The following is a 19,141-nucleotide window of genomic DNA, read 5'->3' as shown; positions in this document are numbered from 1 at the left end:
TCCACAAGGACTGCTGATAGAATAGCATATTCTGTATTTATAACTGATGTCTTTTATCAGAGCCATCCCAGGACACAATCAGTGCACTCCCACTGACAGGTTTCACCTCTTGCTGGGGTTTTACTGCATTATGGTCCCTGCCTGCATGGTAAATCTACTGAGATATTTATCTAATTGAATTTATGAAGGGCCTTTCATCACGGCTAAATACTTCATGGTCTTGCCGATTAAATTACATCAATCCTATAGCTGGGAAACTATGGGAAATTGGAGGTCACCATGGAAACTGTCACTGGAGCAGGAAATGAAACTGCTGTGTTGATCAAGTGAGTAATCAGTTATGTACAGCCTAAAAGCACTGCAGTGCACCTACCGTGCCTCTCATGGCTGTGTCATGCTGGGCCTCTTCCCCACAGCCTGCCTGGGGCTCTCTTGACTTTAAAAACGTTCTTTGTATGAAACTGAGTGAGCCCTGCCCTTCCCAGCCCGGCCCATGGGGCTGTTTAAGGTTAACATGGCAGCTGAACCCAGGCCAGTTCCTGTTTTGTTGTCGATATTGGGAAGAGGGATTAGCACTAATGTTTCTACTCTTACTCGAGAAATATTAACAACCTAAGCTTAAAATAATCGAGTAACTGAATGGCATTTCTCCAAGAGGAGCAAAAGGAGTAAAGATAAGTGGGGATATACATAACATGTATGTGTGCATATCTGTATAAATAATAAAACTCAAGGCTTTAATCCTTCCCCTGCTTTATGCCTCTGGGAAGGAGCACTTGGCTGGCCTGCTGCATGTGCCTGGAGCCTTGTTTGTTACTCTGCTGTGGAGGCAGATGGCTCTGAAATCTGAAAGAACATGCAGTCATTTCTTAAAGGGTTAAACAAAGTCTCTGAAAAAATGCAGATCAAGCCTTCACCTGTCTTTCAGTTTTAACTCTATGTACTTTCACTTCTCAAATTTCACTTTGTCCTACCAAAGGAGAAATGTCCATTTTCTAACAGAACCAACTTTATAAACTCCTCCACAGCCATCAAACCAGTTAAAGATCCCTTTTCCTTTCACAAACTTAGGTGGTTTTGTGTAGCCTCTTAGATAATAAAATTCTGGGAATACTTCACACATCAGATTTTTCAGGCACTTCTCCTGCTAACATAAACAAAAACTAAATGCAATCTTGACGTTTTTCTAAACTGCAAAATATTTGAAGATAAAAATCCCCTCAGCTGGCTGCTTTCCTCACTCCAGCCATGTATCCATGCCAAGTGTAACTGTTGCCATGGCTGCTTCGTCAACTCATTAAAAATAACAGTTCGCTCCTCTCCAACTACCCTCCCTTAAAGGAAAGGGATGTGGGCTCCCTAAATCAAACCCAGACAAGCCTGTGGGCCTTTACAGCAGCACCTAAAAGGCACATTATTCAAGGACCTGAAGAGTCTCAGTTCCTGACCGTCAGAGGGAAAGGCCTGAACCTGTTTGAGAGAATTCTGGGTCTTTTAGAAGTGAAGCTAATTCTGAAATGCCAGGATAGGGGTGGGTCCAGGGAGATGGTGTAACTGGCTTGTATCCTGCTGAATAACAAATACAGCCACTTCTGAAGTAATGACAAGATTTTTTGGGATGTATCTTGTGCTGTATGTGTATAAAAAAACTGAAAGCCACATTGATACAGTCTCCTTTAAATTACTGTTACACCCTGATGCCTGCAACTGTAGCTGTGCAGTTTTTCCCTTTCCTGCTGCAGAGCAGAGCTCCCAACCAGCCGCTGTTTCTGTTTTGTTTCTGCAGATACAATGTGTAGGAGACAGGATTGCTCCAGGCTGCAGCCCTGCCTGCAGGATCTTGGCCCCTGAACTGAGCTTGTATCCTGCCTGCTGGGCAAGAGGACTTGCTGCGTGCTCTGCTTCTCTGGCCAGCATCACTGGAGATAAAAAGGAGCAGTGATCAACTTACAGGAGATTTATGTGAGGTGAGGGAAAAAGCCACGACCTTTGTGTGACACTTTGACCCGTTCTGCCACTAGACTCACACTCTTGCCCCTTCCCTTCTCATATTTATTCAAATCATTTGGTGTAGGAGACACACACCGTGGCTGTTTATCAACTTCCAAATAACAACCTCCTCCCAAATTTAGGGGAATCCTTGTGCCACCAGTGGTGCCACAAGCCCCTGCACACACCCAACACCAGGACAAGGCTGGAGCTGAGCAGCATTTGAAGCAAACGCTGCAGCAAGCACAGCTGATAAATGGAGGCTTCTCAGTTTCTGTGAGCATGAGCCCACCACCCTTCACAGTGCTGTACCAGCTCCCTGGGAATTCACTTTTGAGAATAAGCATGAATTAGCAATAGACTCTTTTCTAATCAATCTCTGCAGCTGCTTGCCTGGATTACAAAATAAGCTGTGATAATTCATGGTTCAGATCTGTTCTAAATTTTTACAGTTCAGGAGTGTGCTGAAATGATCAAATTGTTTGGATTTACACACTGCTCTGGGGAAAAAGCACTCAAGTCCAAATAGCATTCAGAGGGAGGCTTCCATCTACTAAAAATATAGGTCAGATAAGCCACTCTTAAAAAATTTTTTTCTGGACCCAGCCTTCTCCTTTTTCCCACAGCATAAGGCTTCTTCCTGCACTGTTCCCCAAGAAACAGAACTGCACAGGAGTTATGAAGATGTTTTGAGTTTTAGGAAGTGATCAGGTGATTTGGAACACGCTTCCCAGGGAGAGAGGCTGAAGATGGGGCTCCTGAGCCTGTGTCAGGTTCTTCTACTAGAGGGCTGGAGAGGGACTTCTGACAAAGGCAGGTATTGACAGGACAAGGGGGAATGGCTTCTAATAGAGTTTAGGTGAGATAGAAGGAAGAAATTCTTTACTTTGAAGGTGGTAGACACTGAACAGAGTGCCCAGAGAACCTGTGGCTGCCCCATCCCTGTAACTGTTCAAGGCCAGGCTTAATGAAACGTGGAGCAAGCTGGTTGGATTTTCCAGGATTCAATGATCTGAACACATTCCTGTAATTCCCAGATTTCATACCTAAGCTCCACTGCAGCTTGGATAGATGGTGAACTATTGCTGTGAGCAGGGGCAAGACAGTGGCTGCCCAACTGTGACACACTCTAGTTGCAGGTGAGAATTCACCGTGACACATCCTTCTCAAAATCCAGCGCACAACTGACAGGGTGAGGGCTCCTGAACAGGAACTGAGACCAAATTCAGCATTTCAGAGGATCAACTGAGTTGCTCTAAGGGGTAGGAAGTATGTGTAATATGCAGCTTCTTCCAATGCTCCTGGCAGTATAATTATACCCAACATTTAACAAAAACAATATTAATAAAAGCCATTGTCGTTTATCAGTTACAGTGCTTTAATTTTGACTGTGACTTTACGATGTAGAATTAAGCACTCTGTTTACATGTTAAGTATAATGCCACTCATAGTCAACAAGAACACAGAAGGTGAGACCAACCCAACAGCCATCCCGTTTCAGATTAGCCACAAGTTTTGCACTTGAGCACTTAAAAAAACTTCAGCAGCAGTAAAGATCGTGAAGATGTTACCACCTCTCCTCATCTATGGAGAGACCACTTTGATGTGCACACTGCAGTAAGCACCATTTTTACACCAGCTTGAAGAACGCAGACCTGTTCACACTGCATGAGGTTTTTCCAAGTCATGTGATGGTAATTCCACCTTTTTGTGGCATTTTCTACCATTTATGTTCTATTCTGCATTTTTAGTTGTTCTTTCTACAGTTCTCTCTACCAGAGCTCTTACTCAGTGACCAGTTAGAAAGAAGCAGAGCAGCAAAGCCTCCATGCACAGGTAGGTAAGGCTGTAGTAAGGACAGGGTAGACTGGGCAAGAATACAAGGCTTAGTTACTGTGCCAAGGAACCACCCACAGCTGCAAGCTCAGCCTTCTCCAAAATGTGGCAGAAAAGCTTAGCTGCAGGTTCTGGATCTATTTCCAAGTTTTTACCTGCACATCCTTCTACCTTTTCCTCTCACCTCTGGTATAAGTTGAGTTGGAAACCACTCTTTCCTGACTTGTGGTTCCTCCTCCCCATCTTCCCTCTGCAGTGCACAGGAGCAAAGTGCAGCACATGCTTCACGTACACATTACCAGATACACAAGAATTATTATATTCCCACACACCACTAAACCAACCAGCAGGATTAGCAAAGTTTATCCTTAGACTGACGGACTTGGAGAAACACACTATTAGTGGAACAATGGTGAATTTCACTTCACAGCACCTTATTACACTTAAAAATGCAATTCTGGAACAGCATTTTGAATTAATTAGGATTAAATGAACCCTGTATTTGTCCATCCTGTTAAATGACTATTGAACCACAGAACCTTGGTGCCTACAGCACACATGCACCTGAGCCTGCACATGGAGTGAAGAGTGAAATCTGCACCCGTCGTTCTAGCAGTGACTACATCGCTCTACAGACAGGGAAGAGTTGTGAGTTTCAGAAGAACAACATACCAATACATGCTCTGGGAAGCCCCAGGCTGTGCTCACCACTGCCAGCCAGGAGCTGCAGCTCCATCACACACAGCCACTGAACTGCAGCTGGAGCATTCCTGTCTCCCAACTGGACCCCACACCAGAATCCTGTTCTCCCTTGAACTGCTGGATATAGCCCATTTCTGAACTCCAGAGATGGTGCCATGGAATTCTGCCAGCAATGCAAGTGCAACACCCTTTATGTCATTTGGCTTGCACAGTATCTGGATTTCCTGGTCTCCACAAGGTACAGAAGTTCCCAAGGCAGTAGCAGAACTCCCTGACAGACAACAGCTCACCAACTCTGAGACCAGAGCTGTGACTGGAGTTAGGGAGCCCTTCAAAGCAAACCATAACCTACTCTTCCAGCCGCAGCGTTTCAAGATGCCCCATGCCAACTCCAATTCCCCTTTCCTCAAGGCAAGCCAAGTTATCAGCTCTAGTCCTTTTCTTGGGCTCCACTTCTCCCCCTGTGATGTGTAACACTTTATAGGCTTCAGCACTCACACCACTGGCACACAAAGCTCCAGTCCAGGAACCACTACCCTTCTGCCATTACAAAAACACCACCTTTCAACAGCTTAAGTCTTGAGTATCAACAAGGACAAAAAAACTCACTGGGGACAAGGTTCTAAGAAGCAAGGTAATTTGAGTATTTAATAGATGACATTTCAAGCCTGTACAATGCAACATCATTCAACTCTTTTGTAGGGTTTTTGCCAATTTGATGAGAAACAGGCAGCTAATAGACAGTGCCACTTGATTCAGAAACATGCACGTGGCCTGGGGGAAGCTCAAAGCATTACCAAGTCAAAAGCACATACTCACTGATAAAGCATACATCGGACCACAAGGCAGACCCCTACCATTTCTTCAGCAGAATTCCATAATTTTCCTCCTGTCACAACACATCTATAGTGTCTCATCTTGTCTGTGACCTTATTTAGAATTCATTTTCTTATCCAGACAAGGAGTGTGAAATTAACTTCAGGCTGGTTGCAACCTAAGGCAACTCCCACTGATGTTTCCTTTCTTAAGTGAAGAAGTCATTAGCCAAAGCTTTTCTACCGGGAGACATTCAGAAACAAGTCAAGTATCACAATGTTTATTGATAGATACAAGTATATAAAATCAGGGCATGAACATGTCTTGATAAATTAAGTAGACTTAATTTCAGTACTGTAAGAGGGACCAATTCAAATTTCTCACCATGTCATGTTTCACACCCACAAAAACCTCCTCCAAAGGGCCATTAAACCATCTCTTCAGCCGATCAGTTTTTGTGCAAGTAAACTGTTCCTTTTAAAAAAAGACTTGTGCACTTGCCCAGGCTCAAGGATATTAAAACCTAGCACATAAAGCCCATTACTAGAGGTAGAAATACAGGCAAATATACTATTACGGCAACAACCATCGATTACAGTTAAGGATTCTCTGTAACAACCAAATGGATAATCAAATATTGCAACAACTCAAGTATTACACTGAGCAAAGTGCATTTCTACAGTATTCAGTGTTGCTATTCAGTTTCTAACTTAAAAACAGCCTATGATAACTGGCAGCAAAGAAGACCCTTGCAACAGACTGCTTCTGCTCAAGAACTTATGATGTAATTATTGCATGCTGCTAATACACTGTTATCTAAACATTGAAGATACTCTAAAATATTTTTATTGTAGACTATTAAGACATACTACAAAAACCTTTTGCAGAGAATATCCTACTGACATACTTCTGCTTTAAATATTGTGAAACATTACAGCGGAATGAATTTTCGCAGTGGTTAGGTCAAATGCAGTTACATCATAGCAACAGTATGTTTGCACAATTTAAGGCTTTGGCTGGTTCTTTAGTCAGCTTCTTCTTCAGATTCCTCTTCTTCAGCAGTTTCCAGCCAGGTTAACCACTGGTTTACCTGCAGTTACACAAAATTAGTTTAAGGGAGGAGGAATTGTTTCCTCATTAAGTACTTCTGCAAAACACTCATCTTCCCCCAGCTCGTTTTAAAACACCTTTCAGCCACACTTCCACTACAGGCCTCTAGTAAATAGGAAACATTTATTTCACCTTGCTTTTTAACTCCTTCCTAGTGAAATATTCCATGAAGTTTTCTAGGTATTCACAAGTCTTAGACACTTCAAAAGCCTTCTCAAACACTCCAGTGCAGCAGAAAAAAAAAAAGTCTCTATTCTAATGTTAGCAGATTTACCTGGAATAAAGCTTTGCCTTTCCCTGGAAACTCTTGAGTAATGTCTTCTTTCCATGCCAAGAAGGCTTCTTCTTCAATGATCTCCATGTCATAGAAATGAACAAAGAAGCGCAGTAACATGCCTACGAAAGTGAATTTAAAATTGGTTAGCTTTATAACCTTCTCAACAGCTTACTGCATTTTAAGAAATGTAGGGATAAGCCAATTCAGGTAAGACCTCAATGCACTTACCTTTTGGAAAATTATTGTTGTAGCAGTGCACCTGGAGTGCATATAAAGCACTCACTTGCAGATCAACATGGTCATGGAGGAACTTCTGCATCACCGGCTTGAAGGAAAGAAGCAGCTGTTTTTCCTGCTCGAGCTGCTCCTTAGATGGAGCAGATGAAGAATCCGATTCGTCACTGGGTGGGTTTACTTCACTAGAAATATACTGCAAGAAACTGGACAGAAGAAAAGCCGAGCTAAGTTCTGTAAACTCAAGAGATCAAAGCACTTGGTATTTCAAGTTCAGATAGCTATCACTGCAACTATTCTCCTGCTTACACCTGCAGCAAGGAGCAAGCACAGGGACTTGTTTTGTGCTTGACAGTGCACCACAAAAAATCATTGTTCTGCCTTTGTTACAGCTGCACACTCCAGAAAAACACATGGGTCTAGACCTCCTGAAGAAAACATTTCACGCTAATGCAAGCCTGGATACTTGCTTTTCTTCTCAAATACAATGGGCTTTTACTGAAGAAGGTCCACTGCGAACAATATCTCCCCATGCACTGCATCTCGGATTTCTGCAGAGCTACTACATTTGAGCCTTTCCAGATTTAGAGCCTTACTGGAAGTTTAATCAAACAAGTACTAAAATACATCAAAACAGCATCTCACCTGGTCATCAATATATTCACAAATCCCTTATCTACATGAAGCTTGGGTGAAATGTTATCTTTAATCCACTTATAGATGGCTTGAGGGGATGGATCTGATTTTATCTGCTTTAGCAGTTCCTTCTCCAGTTTCAGAAGCGGGAACAAGAAGCTAAGCCCCTTCCCTTCCAAGATCTCCAGCATGCGGTCCTTGTTCTGGTCAATTTCTGACAAAGAAATAAAGATAACGTGTAAGGGCTTCTCAAGAACTGTAAGTGATGGTTCATGGCTCCAGCCACCCCTTAAGGAACATCATTCCTAACACTAATGACAGCTAATTCCACCAAGATAATCCTGCATGTTATTTTACTCTGGCATAAACTAGAACAACATCTCGCTTACTCTAGGATCAGATGACAGAAGAGCTCTGTGGCAACTCTCACCTGGTAACATTTTCTGCATATTCACTTTGCTTTGTTGGAACAATTCTGTTAGCCATTCACGGTCTTGTAACTTAGCTAACTGCTGAAGACAGAGCAGGAAGAGAGGGAAATGGGTGCCGCTTTCCAGTGGTTGAGCCAGTTCGGAAATGCTCACCAGGTCTGAAATAATGGCACGGGCTGCAAACTGTGCTAAGTAGGATTTCACCAATGGGATGTCCACCTCCAGTTTGGGGCACTGGTCCAATACATTCAGGAATGCCTAAGAGACAGTACACACACAAGATGAAATTCATAAGTAATTCTGTTCCTGTGCAACATACTATTCACAGTACATTTTCTGCAATCACTTGGAAAGAGGATCCCAGGTTCCAATTGCCCAAATGCCTTCCTTTCATTGCTTCTTGTGCCCCTCACAGGCTCATGTACTGTTTTTTACCTCCTCAGATTAACAGGACTTAAATATCTGCACACTGCCTTTACAGCAGCTACACATCATGAAGAGCCAAGAAACAAGGACTGCAAGATTATCAGACCACAGTACCTGCATGAAGTTGTCACTGGTGGCTATTCCCTCCTGCTTGAGCAAGCTGATCAAAGTACTTGCTTTCTCTTTGTCCTCATCTGATCTATCTAGGGATTGAAGAATTACTTTGCTCAGCATCTCAGGAATGAAGTGTTTTGGAGCTCTCATTTCTCTCACAGTATTGACAGCCTCATTAGCATTTCCATTGTTCAGATACTCAGTCACAACAGCCTCCTGGAGAGGAAAGAAGTACAGTTAAACATTTTTTCTCAAGAGCACATTGAAAGCTCCAAGACTCACTACTGCATGCTAACTTACAGTTTGTTTAAGTAGCTCTTCCTTAGAAGGAGGTGGTTTCTTGGTGGTCTTTGCAGGCTTCTCTTGTATAAGTGGTGGATTTGTTTTAAGACCAAGTTGAGGCGGCTGAAAGAGACCAGAATTTGTTTCTTTGTAGCACATCTACCTTTGCTTATATCAAGTTTTACAATACAAAACATAAAAAAGCAGATGGAGCTCAAAATTAGTTTACATTCTCCTCCCAATTCCTGCTCTGTGCATCCCCTTCCCACATTAGAGATTAAGTTTTCCAAGCAGGAACAGGAAAGTATAGCAAACATAGAGGAATTTTTTGTATTTACCTGTCCCAAAGGCGGTGTCTGAGTGCGTGGTGGTTGAGCACTGGGAGGAATCATAGTTATCTGGGGCTGAAGCTTTGGCACTTGGTTTTTATTCATTAGAAAAGACTGAGCAGGTCTCAGGCTAATCTGTAAACAGCAAGTCGAAGAAAAACTCAAACTGTTTCAAGTATTCTGACCAACAGTACACAGCCATGGACTCATTCCAACTGATCTCACTGAAGCATGACTCCATTTCTACAACAGTAATACTCAAATACAGATTAAAAGCCACATATGTGTTCTGCAACTCCCCCAAAAGCAAGTTACTGGCATTTAGTTCAACTGCTATAAAAACCTGGAAATGCTCCTTTTAGATGCAGTATGTTAGAGACCCAAGAAGATAATCAGCACATTTGCCATTTTACAGCCAAGACAAAACTACCAAATTGCTCAGAAATTGGGATACAAGTCTGGTTAACACTCAAAATCACAATGCAGTTTACTCTGCATTTGAAATTTTGCCTATTAGCCAGTTCTAAACAAAAGAAAACAAACAAAAAAAAATAACCTGGTCCAGCACTTCAGGGTTTCCTGAAGTTTTAATTAAATGTACTGTTATCAATAGGATGCATGGGAACTGATGTCAGAGTAGTGTTCTTGGAACTGTGTGGGAAGGAAGGGACACCCCAAAAAATTGCCCTCATATCTCAGTCTTGCTCATAGGACGCTGGATACCCTAAGGAAAGTGAGGAGGGGTAAAAGGTGAAAGAGGAAGGGACAAAGGAGGAGAATGAGGAGGAGGAGAAAGAGTTCCAGCATTAGTCCTCATAATAACGCGTCTTGCTATAATCATTGGGCAATATTTAGAATAGGCTGTAAATAATGTAGGCATGTCATGTACCTCATCTGCATTAAGCTGTCCTTTCTTAGAAAACCGAGGTGGCATATCCTTCGACTGTCCTTGTTGCTGGGATAAGAGTCCCTGATTCTGGGTATGGTAGAGTTGGCTTTGCCCCTATTTCAGAAAGGGAGATATAGAGAAAGAAGTGCAGATGATGGAGTGGCGTACATCATATGGTAAGTAGTACCAGAGGGACCAGAGGAACAAAGATTCTATTTGCCAGGAAGGGAGAAAGAAGGAGCAGGGGTGGTGGGAGAGTATCACCTATCCCTAAAAACAGGGCTATCTTTTAAATAAAACACACCGTTCTGACCCACCAAAGCCACATGCACCTTTTCTTGCAGTGAAAAAAAAAAACAAAAAGTGTCCTCCTTGCATCTTTTGTACAATTCAAAAAGTGGTTTAGAATTTTTGTATCAGCTGAGCATCAGTTATCAGAATCAATTCTGAATAGGTCTTTCAACATAAGCAGACTACAATCCATAACATACGCATCTCAGGAAGTGATTCTAAAAACAAGCTCAAGTCACCGTGCCAACATCTTCCTTACCTGACTTTTCAGAAAAGATTTGCCTAGGTCTCCAAACTGGGATTGAGCAGAAGGCATGAGGTGACCCCCATGGCCATTGAAGAGTTGGTTTGAACGATGGCGTCCCATGGTGGGTGAGAATCTATCCTGAATAACCCCTGGACCAGTACCAATTCCGCTACCTGGATTAGCAATGAAACAAATTACTGTTTTAGTTCCTATTCAGCACAGCAGAGCCACAGCCATCCCAGCACTCCTGAGGTGTCAGTGTACCTGGCATTTGTCCAAACATATCAGCAAGCCCTCCGAGTGGGTCCCTGTCAAGTTTCATCCTGGGTGGCATAAAGGGTCCCTCCAGAAAGAAGTCGCTTCGCATCCCTTGAGACATAGGAGCAGGAATAAAAACTCCCAGATCCTTTAAAACAGGAATTATAATTTTGGTCAGTTTTGAACAGCAGTCCCAAGAAAGCCAAGTTTTTAGCCCCCAACTACAGAAGTCCATCTGTTTTTCATCCTTAAGCCAACTGTCACTCTGTGAGAACTAAACTACTCCCAAGTGCACAGCACCAAGCCAGGCTCTGGACCTTACACGCAACACTCACTTTTACTGCATCTTGACGGATTTGATTGATAGTCTTTGGTCCATTGTCAAGAAAAGCTTTGCGAGGAACCCAGTTGTGTTCTCTCAACTCCACAGTATCCTTGAAACAGAACAGGATATTAGGAAAGAATTCAAGACAATCTTACAAGAAAAAAACAGAAGGAAGCCATTTTATCATCATACCTGCAGCAGGAAACGAATCCTTGCTGGCAATTCCTTACTTGACATCAAGGAGCGCATACGGGCAAAGTACTGATCCATTAAGGACTGGGGGAACAAAAGTTACAAGCTGGGATAATTCTATCAGTGCCTTGAATGTTTTCACTCAAGACTGTCATGACAAAATAATGCAACAAGCTGCCCTTTCCTGCCATCTCCAGCTCCTTGACGAGAAAGTTGAAAGATCTAATGCATCAAGGTATTTGAATCAGAAACAAGCAACACAGCCAAAATTCTGTTCATTTTAAACTTACATTCCAAATTCCTGTCTCTCACATCACCTAGTTAGTTCCTCAGCACATCTTTTCAAGCAGTGTTTAGAAAAACAACAGTCTCACTTTTACGTCCTGATGACCCCAATTACATCTTTGTGAAATGTTTAAAACAATTTTAAACATTTAAAACTGTTTCAAAGATTGGCTTTTTTCTATCAAGAGAATTGGTCTACAAGCCATAGTTGGCACTCTTTCTCTGAAAAAAATCAAACCTCTGTTTTGTACTTATGAATACTGAATACAGAAGGTTCAGGCAATCAAAGTCTTAGCCACACAATTTAATTAGGTTAATGACTGCACTGGATAGGCACATACCTTGGCTTTCGCATGATCTAATCTAGGTCCCACTGTCCTCATTATCTGACAGAGGCACTCCAAATCCTCCCCCATATCTTTGAGTTGAACTCTCTTCTTCTTTTCCAAAAGCTGAAAAATTAAAGGAGAAACTTAGAATTTAAAAACTTTATAAATACAAACTTTGTACACTGACACATACAAAAACATTGTTTTGTTCTGAAGGCAAATGGACTTAAAAATTGAACTTTAGGAACTGCCAATTCATAAGTATATCTACTTTGATGCACCTATGGCACACTTCTGTCTACACCAAATTACATTTTCCCTTGGAGACAAATCCTATGGCTTTGAATAAAGCTGATTTTACTTCTTATTCATGCCAAAAGACAAAAGTAGGCAATGGATAATAGTCAAGAAACATTTATGTGGCATTTTATGCTCCTGCTCTAAGACTCCCAAAGCAGCATTAACATTTGCTTTTTTTTTTTTTTAGGTTTTTTGTGTTTTGGGTTTCTTTTCAGTTTTTAAGCTGTTTTGCTCCTAGCCCCCACCCAGTCTGAATACTCACTGTTTTGATGCACTTATGAAGGATAGATTCATGAATAAGATCAAGCTTGCCAAGTTCTCCAATGAATTTGATGTTCCCCAGCATCTTGATCTTGGCAATGGCTCTCTGTTCCTCCTCCTCAGGGAGGAGGGGACCATCATGCTTATCATAGACTGGAAAACAAAGAAGCCTGTTTTACATGGCTGTGGGAAAAGACGACAAAATAGATTCAGTAGTAAAGCGGTTCTAAAACTTACTATCAACATTTCTGGTTCGGTTTTCAAATTCATCTTGAAGTTTAGATATTAGGAGGCGTCTGAATGTCTACAAAAACAAAGAAAACAGTTAAGCTCATCAGGGCAGCTACAAATGCATGAAAAATTTACCATTCCAGATTGAGAGATGCACTCACTGTGCTTTGCTTCTGTCCTGGATGACTCTCTGCTGATGGGCCATCAAAGTTGGGTGCATCTTCTGCCAGTCGCAGACATAGTTGAGCATACAGCGAGCTATACTTGGGCTCTTCAAGGGCTTTGTCTACGATCTACAGAAATTCAGGTTGAGCAAGGCAGCAGTAGGGTGCTTTTGTTATTAGCAAAGTGAGTTACAAGACACAGAATGGATTATACTACCACTCTCATTTAAAGTATCCTGTTTTCTGCTGAATAAAAGACAAACAGTGTAGTACAACACCAGTCTTAATGCTGAAGCAAAGGACAAAAACCATTGCATGCTACTGAAAAGCCTGTATAATCCTTGGCTAAAAAAACATGAGTTTATTATCCCAACACCTAGTTTAGTATCACCAATCTGATTTTGTTTAAAAAAGTGATGTAACAGTTACATTAGTGTCCCAGAAGGTCACCAGTGGTAGCCTTTCCAAAACCAAGAGCCTTGCTCCTCAGGAAAAGAGGAAAAGGGGGAGGCCAAGCAAATAAGACAGCTAACTAGCATCTTAGATTATTAGAAAAGTAATTACAGAAACCCCAATCACGTTTAGTGACTGTGGAGACTTCTAAATGAGAAACTTGAAGCATTAAATCTACTTCCTCCCTATCAGATCCTTTTTTACACAGAAAGCAGGGGTGGGAGGTGGTGTTTGAATAATCCAAATACACAAAAGCATTCATGCTACTTCTGTATCCCATCATAACCAACCAACCCCCTGCTTTTTAGCATGCAAGAAATTTGTAGTTATAAGAAATGCAACCAGCTTACCAGCAGTATGACCCCTTTTAGGATGAGCTTAGATTCTACACCCACATTGAGGAGCTCAAGGCATAGCTTGTCAAACTTTTCAGGAGTAAGCTTATTTAGTATGCTACAGAGGAACAAAAACCAAAAACACAGAATATACAGATTGTAAGCATGCCATGAGTCACTTTAGACTCAACTTTTCACTTTCTAAGTCTATCAAAAATTGAAAAGTGCAATCTCCATTCAACTGGTTTTTTCTGAGATCTTCAGAGTGTGAACTATCACTGAAAACACTAACCTGCTTACAAGAATTATTTTAAGTGTTTCTTGCTATGTTATCAGGTTGGTTCCTTGCTAAAGTCAACACCTCCCCCGAACTCAAGGCCCACATCTTCCTTTCCTCCAGCTCATCTCTTAAGTACACACTGTTATTGAAAACATAAGGAAAGAAGTAATTTCTTTAAGAACTTACCCTCTTACTTTCCTGAAGATTGCATCATGTCGTTCTTTGTCGTTTGCGGAGTCGTCATCTCGTCTAGTGCTTCGTGAAGGAATCCATTTCTGAGCGTTTTGCCCTGGGGTTTTCCCCAGGAACTCGCTACAAAATTTTGAAGAATAAGGTTGTTAAAACAGAAACAAGTGATTGAAAGAACTGCCCTTTTAACCTTTCAGTGTTGCCTTACTAAAACCAATTCCATTACTTGCTTTATTAAGAGCTCGCAATTGCCCCTACCAACATTGCAACATCTGCTGCACAGAGAAGTACTCAACAGCAACAATCCCTGGCACCCAAATAAAACTCTTCACACTTTTTAAGTTAAATAAATGAACAAGCTCATGAACATCCTATTGACCGTTAGGTAACTTTTTCAAGGGCACAGACTGGAAAACATTCAAAGGTCTTTAATTCAGTGGGTACTTCTGGTACAACTTTAAAGTTAGCCTACTTTCAGTTCTATGTTTACTGCCAAGCATACTCTGACTTTGAAATCATGCAAATCAAAGAGCAAGATCACATACCTGTTGCTGGCAGTCTTGGGATAGTGCTGAGGTGCACCCCTACCACCTCCTCCGCCTGAAGAAGCACTGTTAAAAACAAACACGGAATCCTGGTAAGTCCAAATAGCTCAGTTCTGGTATGAACATTACACTAATTCAAGATCTCCTCAAAGGAGATTTTCTATTAGGAGCTACTCATCAAACAAATAAAAGGTACCTGAAACGAGAAGCACCCCCTTCTGCAATCGCACTCTCCACTTTGGCGGCTTGACAACGAAGAATCTTCAAAAGAATAAAATTAAATTGACGGGGTAGGGAAAAACAAAACCTAGAAAGACAAACCAAGCATTCATATTATACTTGTTTACTATGAGCCATACAGTCTCAATTTAAAAAGTACAGATGTATGTTTGAGACTGAGAACCCTCCAACACCGAACTTTACAACAAGTAAGAAAACTTTCATTCATGCAATATTTGGGACAGTCACAGAAAGGCCGATTTCATCATTTTAGCCGTGTTTTCCAGCGAGGGTGAGGGGAAATATACACGGGAATCATGGACTGAGCAAAACCCTGAAGTTTACCCAAAAGCCAAGAGTCCTCGCAGCAAAGAACTAAAGTACTTTTTTTCTGATTAGAAAGCACAATGAGTCCTTTATTGACGTTATTTAGAAACTCTGATTTATAATGGCACGACAAAGCGGCCGAATTCTAAAGTGAAAAGCTTTAATCAGACAACAGAACACAAGCTTAATGTAGTAAAAGGCGCGTATTCTGCGTCCAAATGGCGTACTAAGCTACCAAATCCACCCACCACCTCAACTTCCAGCTTGCAGGAAAAACCTCAACGCACTGTTCACGTAGCAGAAAGGCGAGCACGAGGCCAGAAACGCCCGGGGGACCGAAGCCTGCAAGTGTCCCGGATGCGCCCGGAGCCCTCCCGGAGCCGGGCGCGGCCAGTGCCCCCCGCCCGCCCGGCGCGGGCACGAGCGGCGGGGACAACATGGCGGCGGCGGCGAACAAAAGGCTCGGCCGCGGAGGGCGCCCCCCGCAGGCGCCGAGCTGCGCCGCCGCCCCCCCCCGCCCCGCCCGGCGGGCGCCGCCCGCTGCCCGCGCCCGCCCGGCTCTTTGTTCTCCGCCGGGGCGCCGGGCGGGACCCGCTCCCCCGCACCACGGCGGCCGCCCCGGGAGGCACGAGGGGGAAAAAGCAGGCGGTATCGCCCCGCACCGCGGCGCCCGAGCCCCCGAACAGGAAACGTGGGCGAGGCTGCTGCCGGCTGACGCGGCGCTTCGGCAGCCCGCTCTCCCCTCCCGCGAAGGGAAGGCAGTGAACAATAGTAAAAGGAGAGTTAGAAACTCATCTCGTCACCTCCCCACCGGCAATGTGGATCCTCAGCCAGCAGCCCGTTATGTGTAACCGCGGCTACTCCCTCCAAGGGAAACCTGGGGGGCAGTGCGGCCGCCCGCAGACCGCGGCCAGACCACCATCCTGCAGCCGACCCGAGGCAACTAAAGGCATGGCCCGTACGGACAGGCACTGCCCGACACCGTCTCCCTCGCTCTAACCTGATACGCCGCCGCTCAGCCTCCCCTCCGCGACCGGCGGGGGCTGCCAAGCTCCTCCAGCCCTTCGCTCAGAGGCGGCGGGGCTCGCAAAGCCGGCAACGGGAGCGGCCACCGGCCCGGGCCGCCATTTTGTGCGGGAGAAACAGACAAGCAACTGACAAGAAAATGGCGGCCAGTCCGGGCAGCCGCCATTTTAGGCTGCAGCTGCAGCAGTAGCCGCTCACTCCCGGCCCCAAACCCGCGCTTCTCCCGCTATTCCCGCATTTCTCACCTTCCCTAAGGCCTTGTCAGCTTCCCCGGGTCCCGGCGGCTACCAAGGGCAGGGGAAAAGGCAAGAGAAGGGGGGGGAGGGGAAGGGAGCCGGGGACCGGGGCTGGGGAGGGGAAGGGGGGAGCGCGCGGGACAGGGCGAGTCTCCGAGTCACCACAGCAGCAGCAGCACCGGCCCGACGCCTCCCCCCGCCACCTCCATAGAGCGCCGACCGCCGCCGCCGCGTCTCGGGCGCTCCTCAGCAGCCCCACTAACTTTATCACCCTTCACACAACCTACCCCACCTCCCGCCAGCACCCGCCAATCGCCGCCGACCGCTCCACCCGTCCTGCCAATCACAGCCGAGGAAGGGGGCGGTGCCAGGACCGGGGTGGGCGGCGGAGGGAGGAGGTTTGGTTGCGCCGTGCCGCCGCCGCAGTGCAGCACCGATATTCACGAATGCTGCTACGCCAGGGGTTGCCGGCGCCGCCGCGCAGGGCATCGGGGTCTGCGCAAGCGGCGCAGCTGCTTCATGGCGGCTGCTCGGCCGCCGTGTCCCTGCGCCTTTCGCTGCCGAGCTGCAGCTCTCAGAGCTCCAGAGCCAGGGGCCTGCCGTGGGAGCTGCAGGCACGTTCACAGAAGGGTACTTTAATATATATGCTAGTATATATGTTCATAAGATTTTTGTTTGTTTGTGGTTTTTAAAATTTTGTTTAATAAATTTATTTAAGCTCCCTCCGTCAGCCCACATTTCGGATTCGGCTGAGGTAAAAAAAAATGAGCCGATAGCAGACGGTAGCCCTGAGCTTGCAATCAGACCCGGAGGACGAAGTTTGCTATCTGAGCTCCAAGAGGCTGCCTGTACAGATCCAGTTTCAGGTTTGCTTTTGGGGTTTGGAAACTATTTCTCTGCATGTGCTTTTGACCGTGAATTGGCCTGTCCGGGGCTGCAGACACCCCTCGGACAGCCAGTGCTCGGAAAACACATTCGTGTTTCGTGGTAAGCACTCAGGTAGTGGAGTCTTCCTGCTCAGTTGAACAAAACAAAGATGGCCAGGCTTCCAGCTGTAGGTGGAAGTTTGACTATGGAGACTTCCAGAGAGTCACCCGTGAGGGGTTTTATCCTTTATCAGCCCGGCCATCATCCCAGGCGGTGGCTAAGGTAGCTTAGCTAGCTTTACCTTCCCAAAGGTTTAAATGTAGTTGCCCTGGATGGGGCAGGGCAGAAAACAAGGGCTCTGGAAAGGTGAGTAGAAGCCCCAGGAACATTCACATCTGCTTTGTTCACACATCCGCCTTCCGCTTTCGGTTTGTGTGACTCACGGTTCAGATGACTGGGAGAAAGTGATCCTTGTAGTAACTCCTGAGCTGTGCAGATGGCAAGTCCCAACACATGATCCTGCACAACTTCCAGCTTCTTTCCAAAGCCAACCTCATTCCTAATGCTTTCAACACAGCGTGCCATCGTGTCCCAAGGGTTATGTAAGGCCTAAAGGGGGCTGTCATACAGGAGTTTTTCTGTTGCATCTCTGGGATGAAGCTTCTTCAAGGTAGGTTTGCCCATATCATACCTGTAAGCATTAAGCATAATTTACTCACTGGATTGTGTTAAGGAAAATCTCAAGCAAACTACCTGAAAGTTTCGAGCTCATACATGTTAAATAAAGGTGACACAACTGTGACACGTACTTGTCATACCAGAATTTTTATATAATGACACTTTGCCACATGTAACAATAACCACACTACTGCAACAGCTTGGACTTCACGGGTAAGTCTGCAAGAACAGAACTGTGCAGAACACCATTGAAATCCATGGAATCCAGCTTGAAAGGAGGCGACAGTGGGCCTCAGCGACAGAGGAAACAGCAAAGTCAACAAGATTTAAACCAGTGTTAAAACTGATGAAGGTTATTGAACAGGGTAAAAAGTATAAAAAATTACTTGCAAATCTTAAAAACAGAAGTGAAAGCAGGGGTTTTGTTTTGGATTGGGTGGCAGAATATTCTCATTCAGTGTTTCCAGCACAAGCATTCCAGTACTGTTAAACTGTAAGTGAAAACTAAGAATTTATATATATTTGGGGGGGAAGGACAGGAAGAGAACGGATTGGGAAACCTGCAAAACATCGTAGGTGCATAGTGACAAAGTGTCACATTTCATTGTTTATTTTAAAGCATACTATAAAATACTTATTACTATAACAACAGAAAATCCCCCAACATTTGGTCAGTAGGAGAACAGCAATGTTTTCTTAAAGCTATGGTCTTTTTTTTTAGGATTGAATGCTGAAGGATTCAGCAGGATATATGGTGTTCCATAGCTCACACTGACTTTGGCAGGTGGGAACCAAAGAAGTTTCTGTGCTTGGCTGCTCATAGCATCCCTTCAGATGTGCCACACTTTATCAGCCTCAGAGACCTGCTGCATGAATACAATTGATGAAGGCAGTGAACCGTAATGCAGAGGACAAAAAAAATTGTGAAATGCCTTCTATTTCATGCGTCTCACCTTCTCCTTAAATTCCTTCACTTCTTGGCATAGGAGACACCATTATTCATATCTGAGAATGTAGCAGCCCAATCGTTCG

General features: G+C 44.3%; 1 protein-coding gene and 1 non-coding gene across 2 annotated transcripts; both read right to left on the bottom strand.

Moving 5' to 3' along the window:
• Window positions 1-5,607: 5,607 nt before the first annotated feature.
• EIF4G2 (eukaryotic translation initiation factor 4 gamma 2) lies at window positions 5,608-17,053 on the bottom strand. The gene is made up of 23 exons (XM_088057426.1): window positions 16,852-17,053; window positions 16,727-16,806; window positions 14,953-15,017; window positions 14,757-14,822; window positions 14,209-14,334; window positions 13,758-13,860; window positions 12,952-13,083; window positions 12,797-12,863; window positions 12,561-12,712; window positions 12,011-12,121; window positions 11,385-11,468; window positions 11,203-11,301; window positions 10,874-11,015; window positions 10,622-10,782; window positions 10,072-10,185; window positions 9,192-9,317; window positions 8,872-8,976; window positions 8,572-8,787; window positions 8,031-8,289; window positions 7,610-7,814; window positions 6,959-7,170; window positions 6,728-6,849; window positions 5,608-6,433 (listed from the first exon to the last, which is right to left on the bottom strand). The coding sequence occupies exons 1-23, from the start codon at window positions 17,051-17,053 to the stop codon at window positions 6,368-6,370; spliced, it is 3,015 nt and encodes a 1,004-aa protein (XP_087913552.1). The 3' UTR covers window positions 5,608-6,367.
• LOC148183949 (small nucleolar RNA SNORD97) lies at window positions 9,865-10,030 on the bottom strand. The gene has a single exon (XR_015773042.1). It is a non-coding gene; the product is annotated as a small nucleolar RNA SNORD97 (small nucleolar RNA).
• Window positions 17,054-19,141: the final 2,088 nt, after the last annotated feature.

This window comes from Pseudopodoces humilis, chromosome 7, assembly GCF_049639895.1.
Source record: "Pseudopodoces humilis isolate 2021_Gansu_Grassland_sample_001 chromosome 7, ASM4963989v1, whole genome shotgun sequence".
Taxonomy (NCBI): Eukaryota; Metazoa; Chordata; class Aves; order Passeriformes; family Paridae; genus Pseudopodoces; species Pseudopodoces humilis.
The sequence above is the reverse complement of the archived record's forward strand: the minus strand, read 5'-3'. Positions and strand labels throughout refer to the sequence as shown.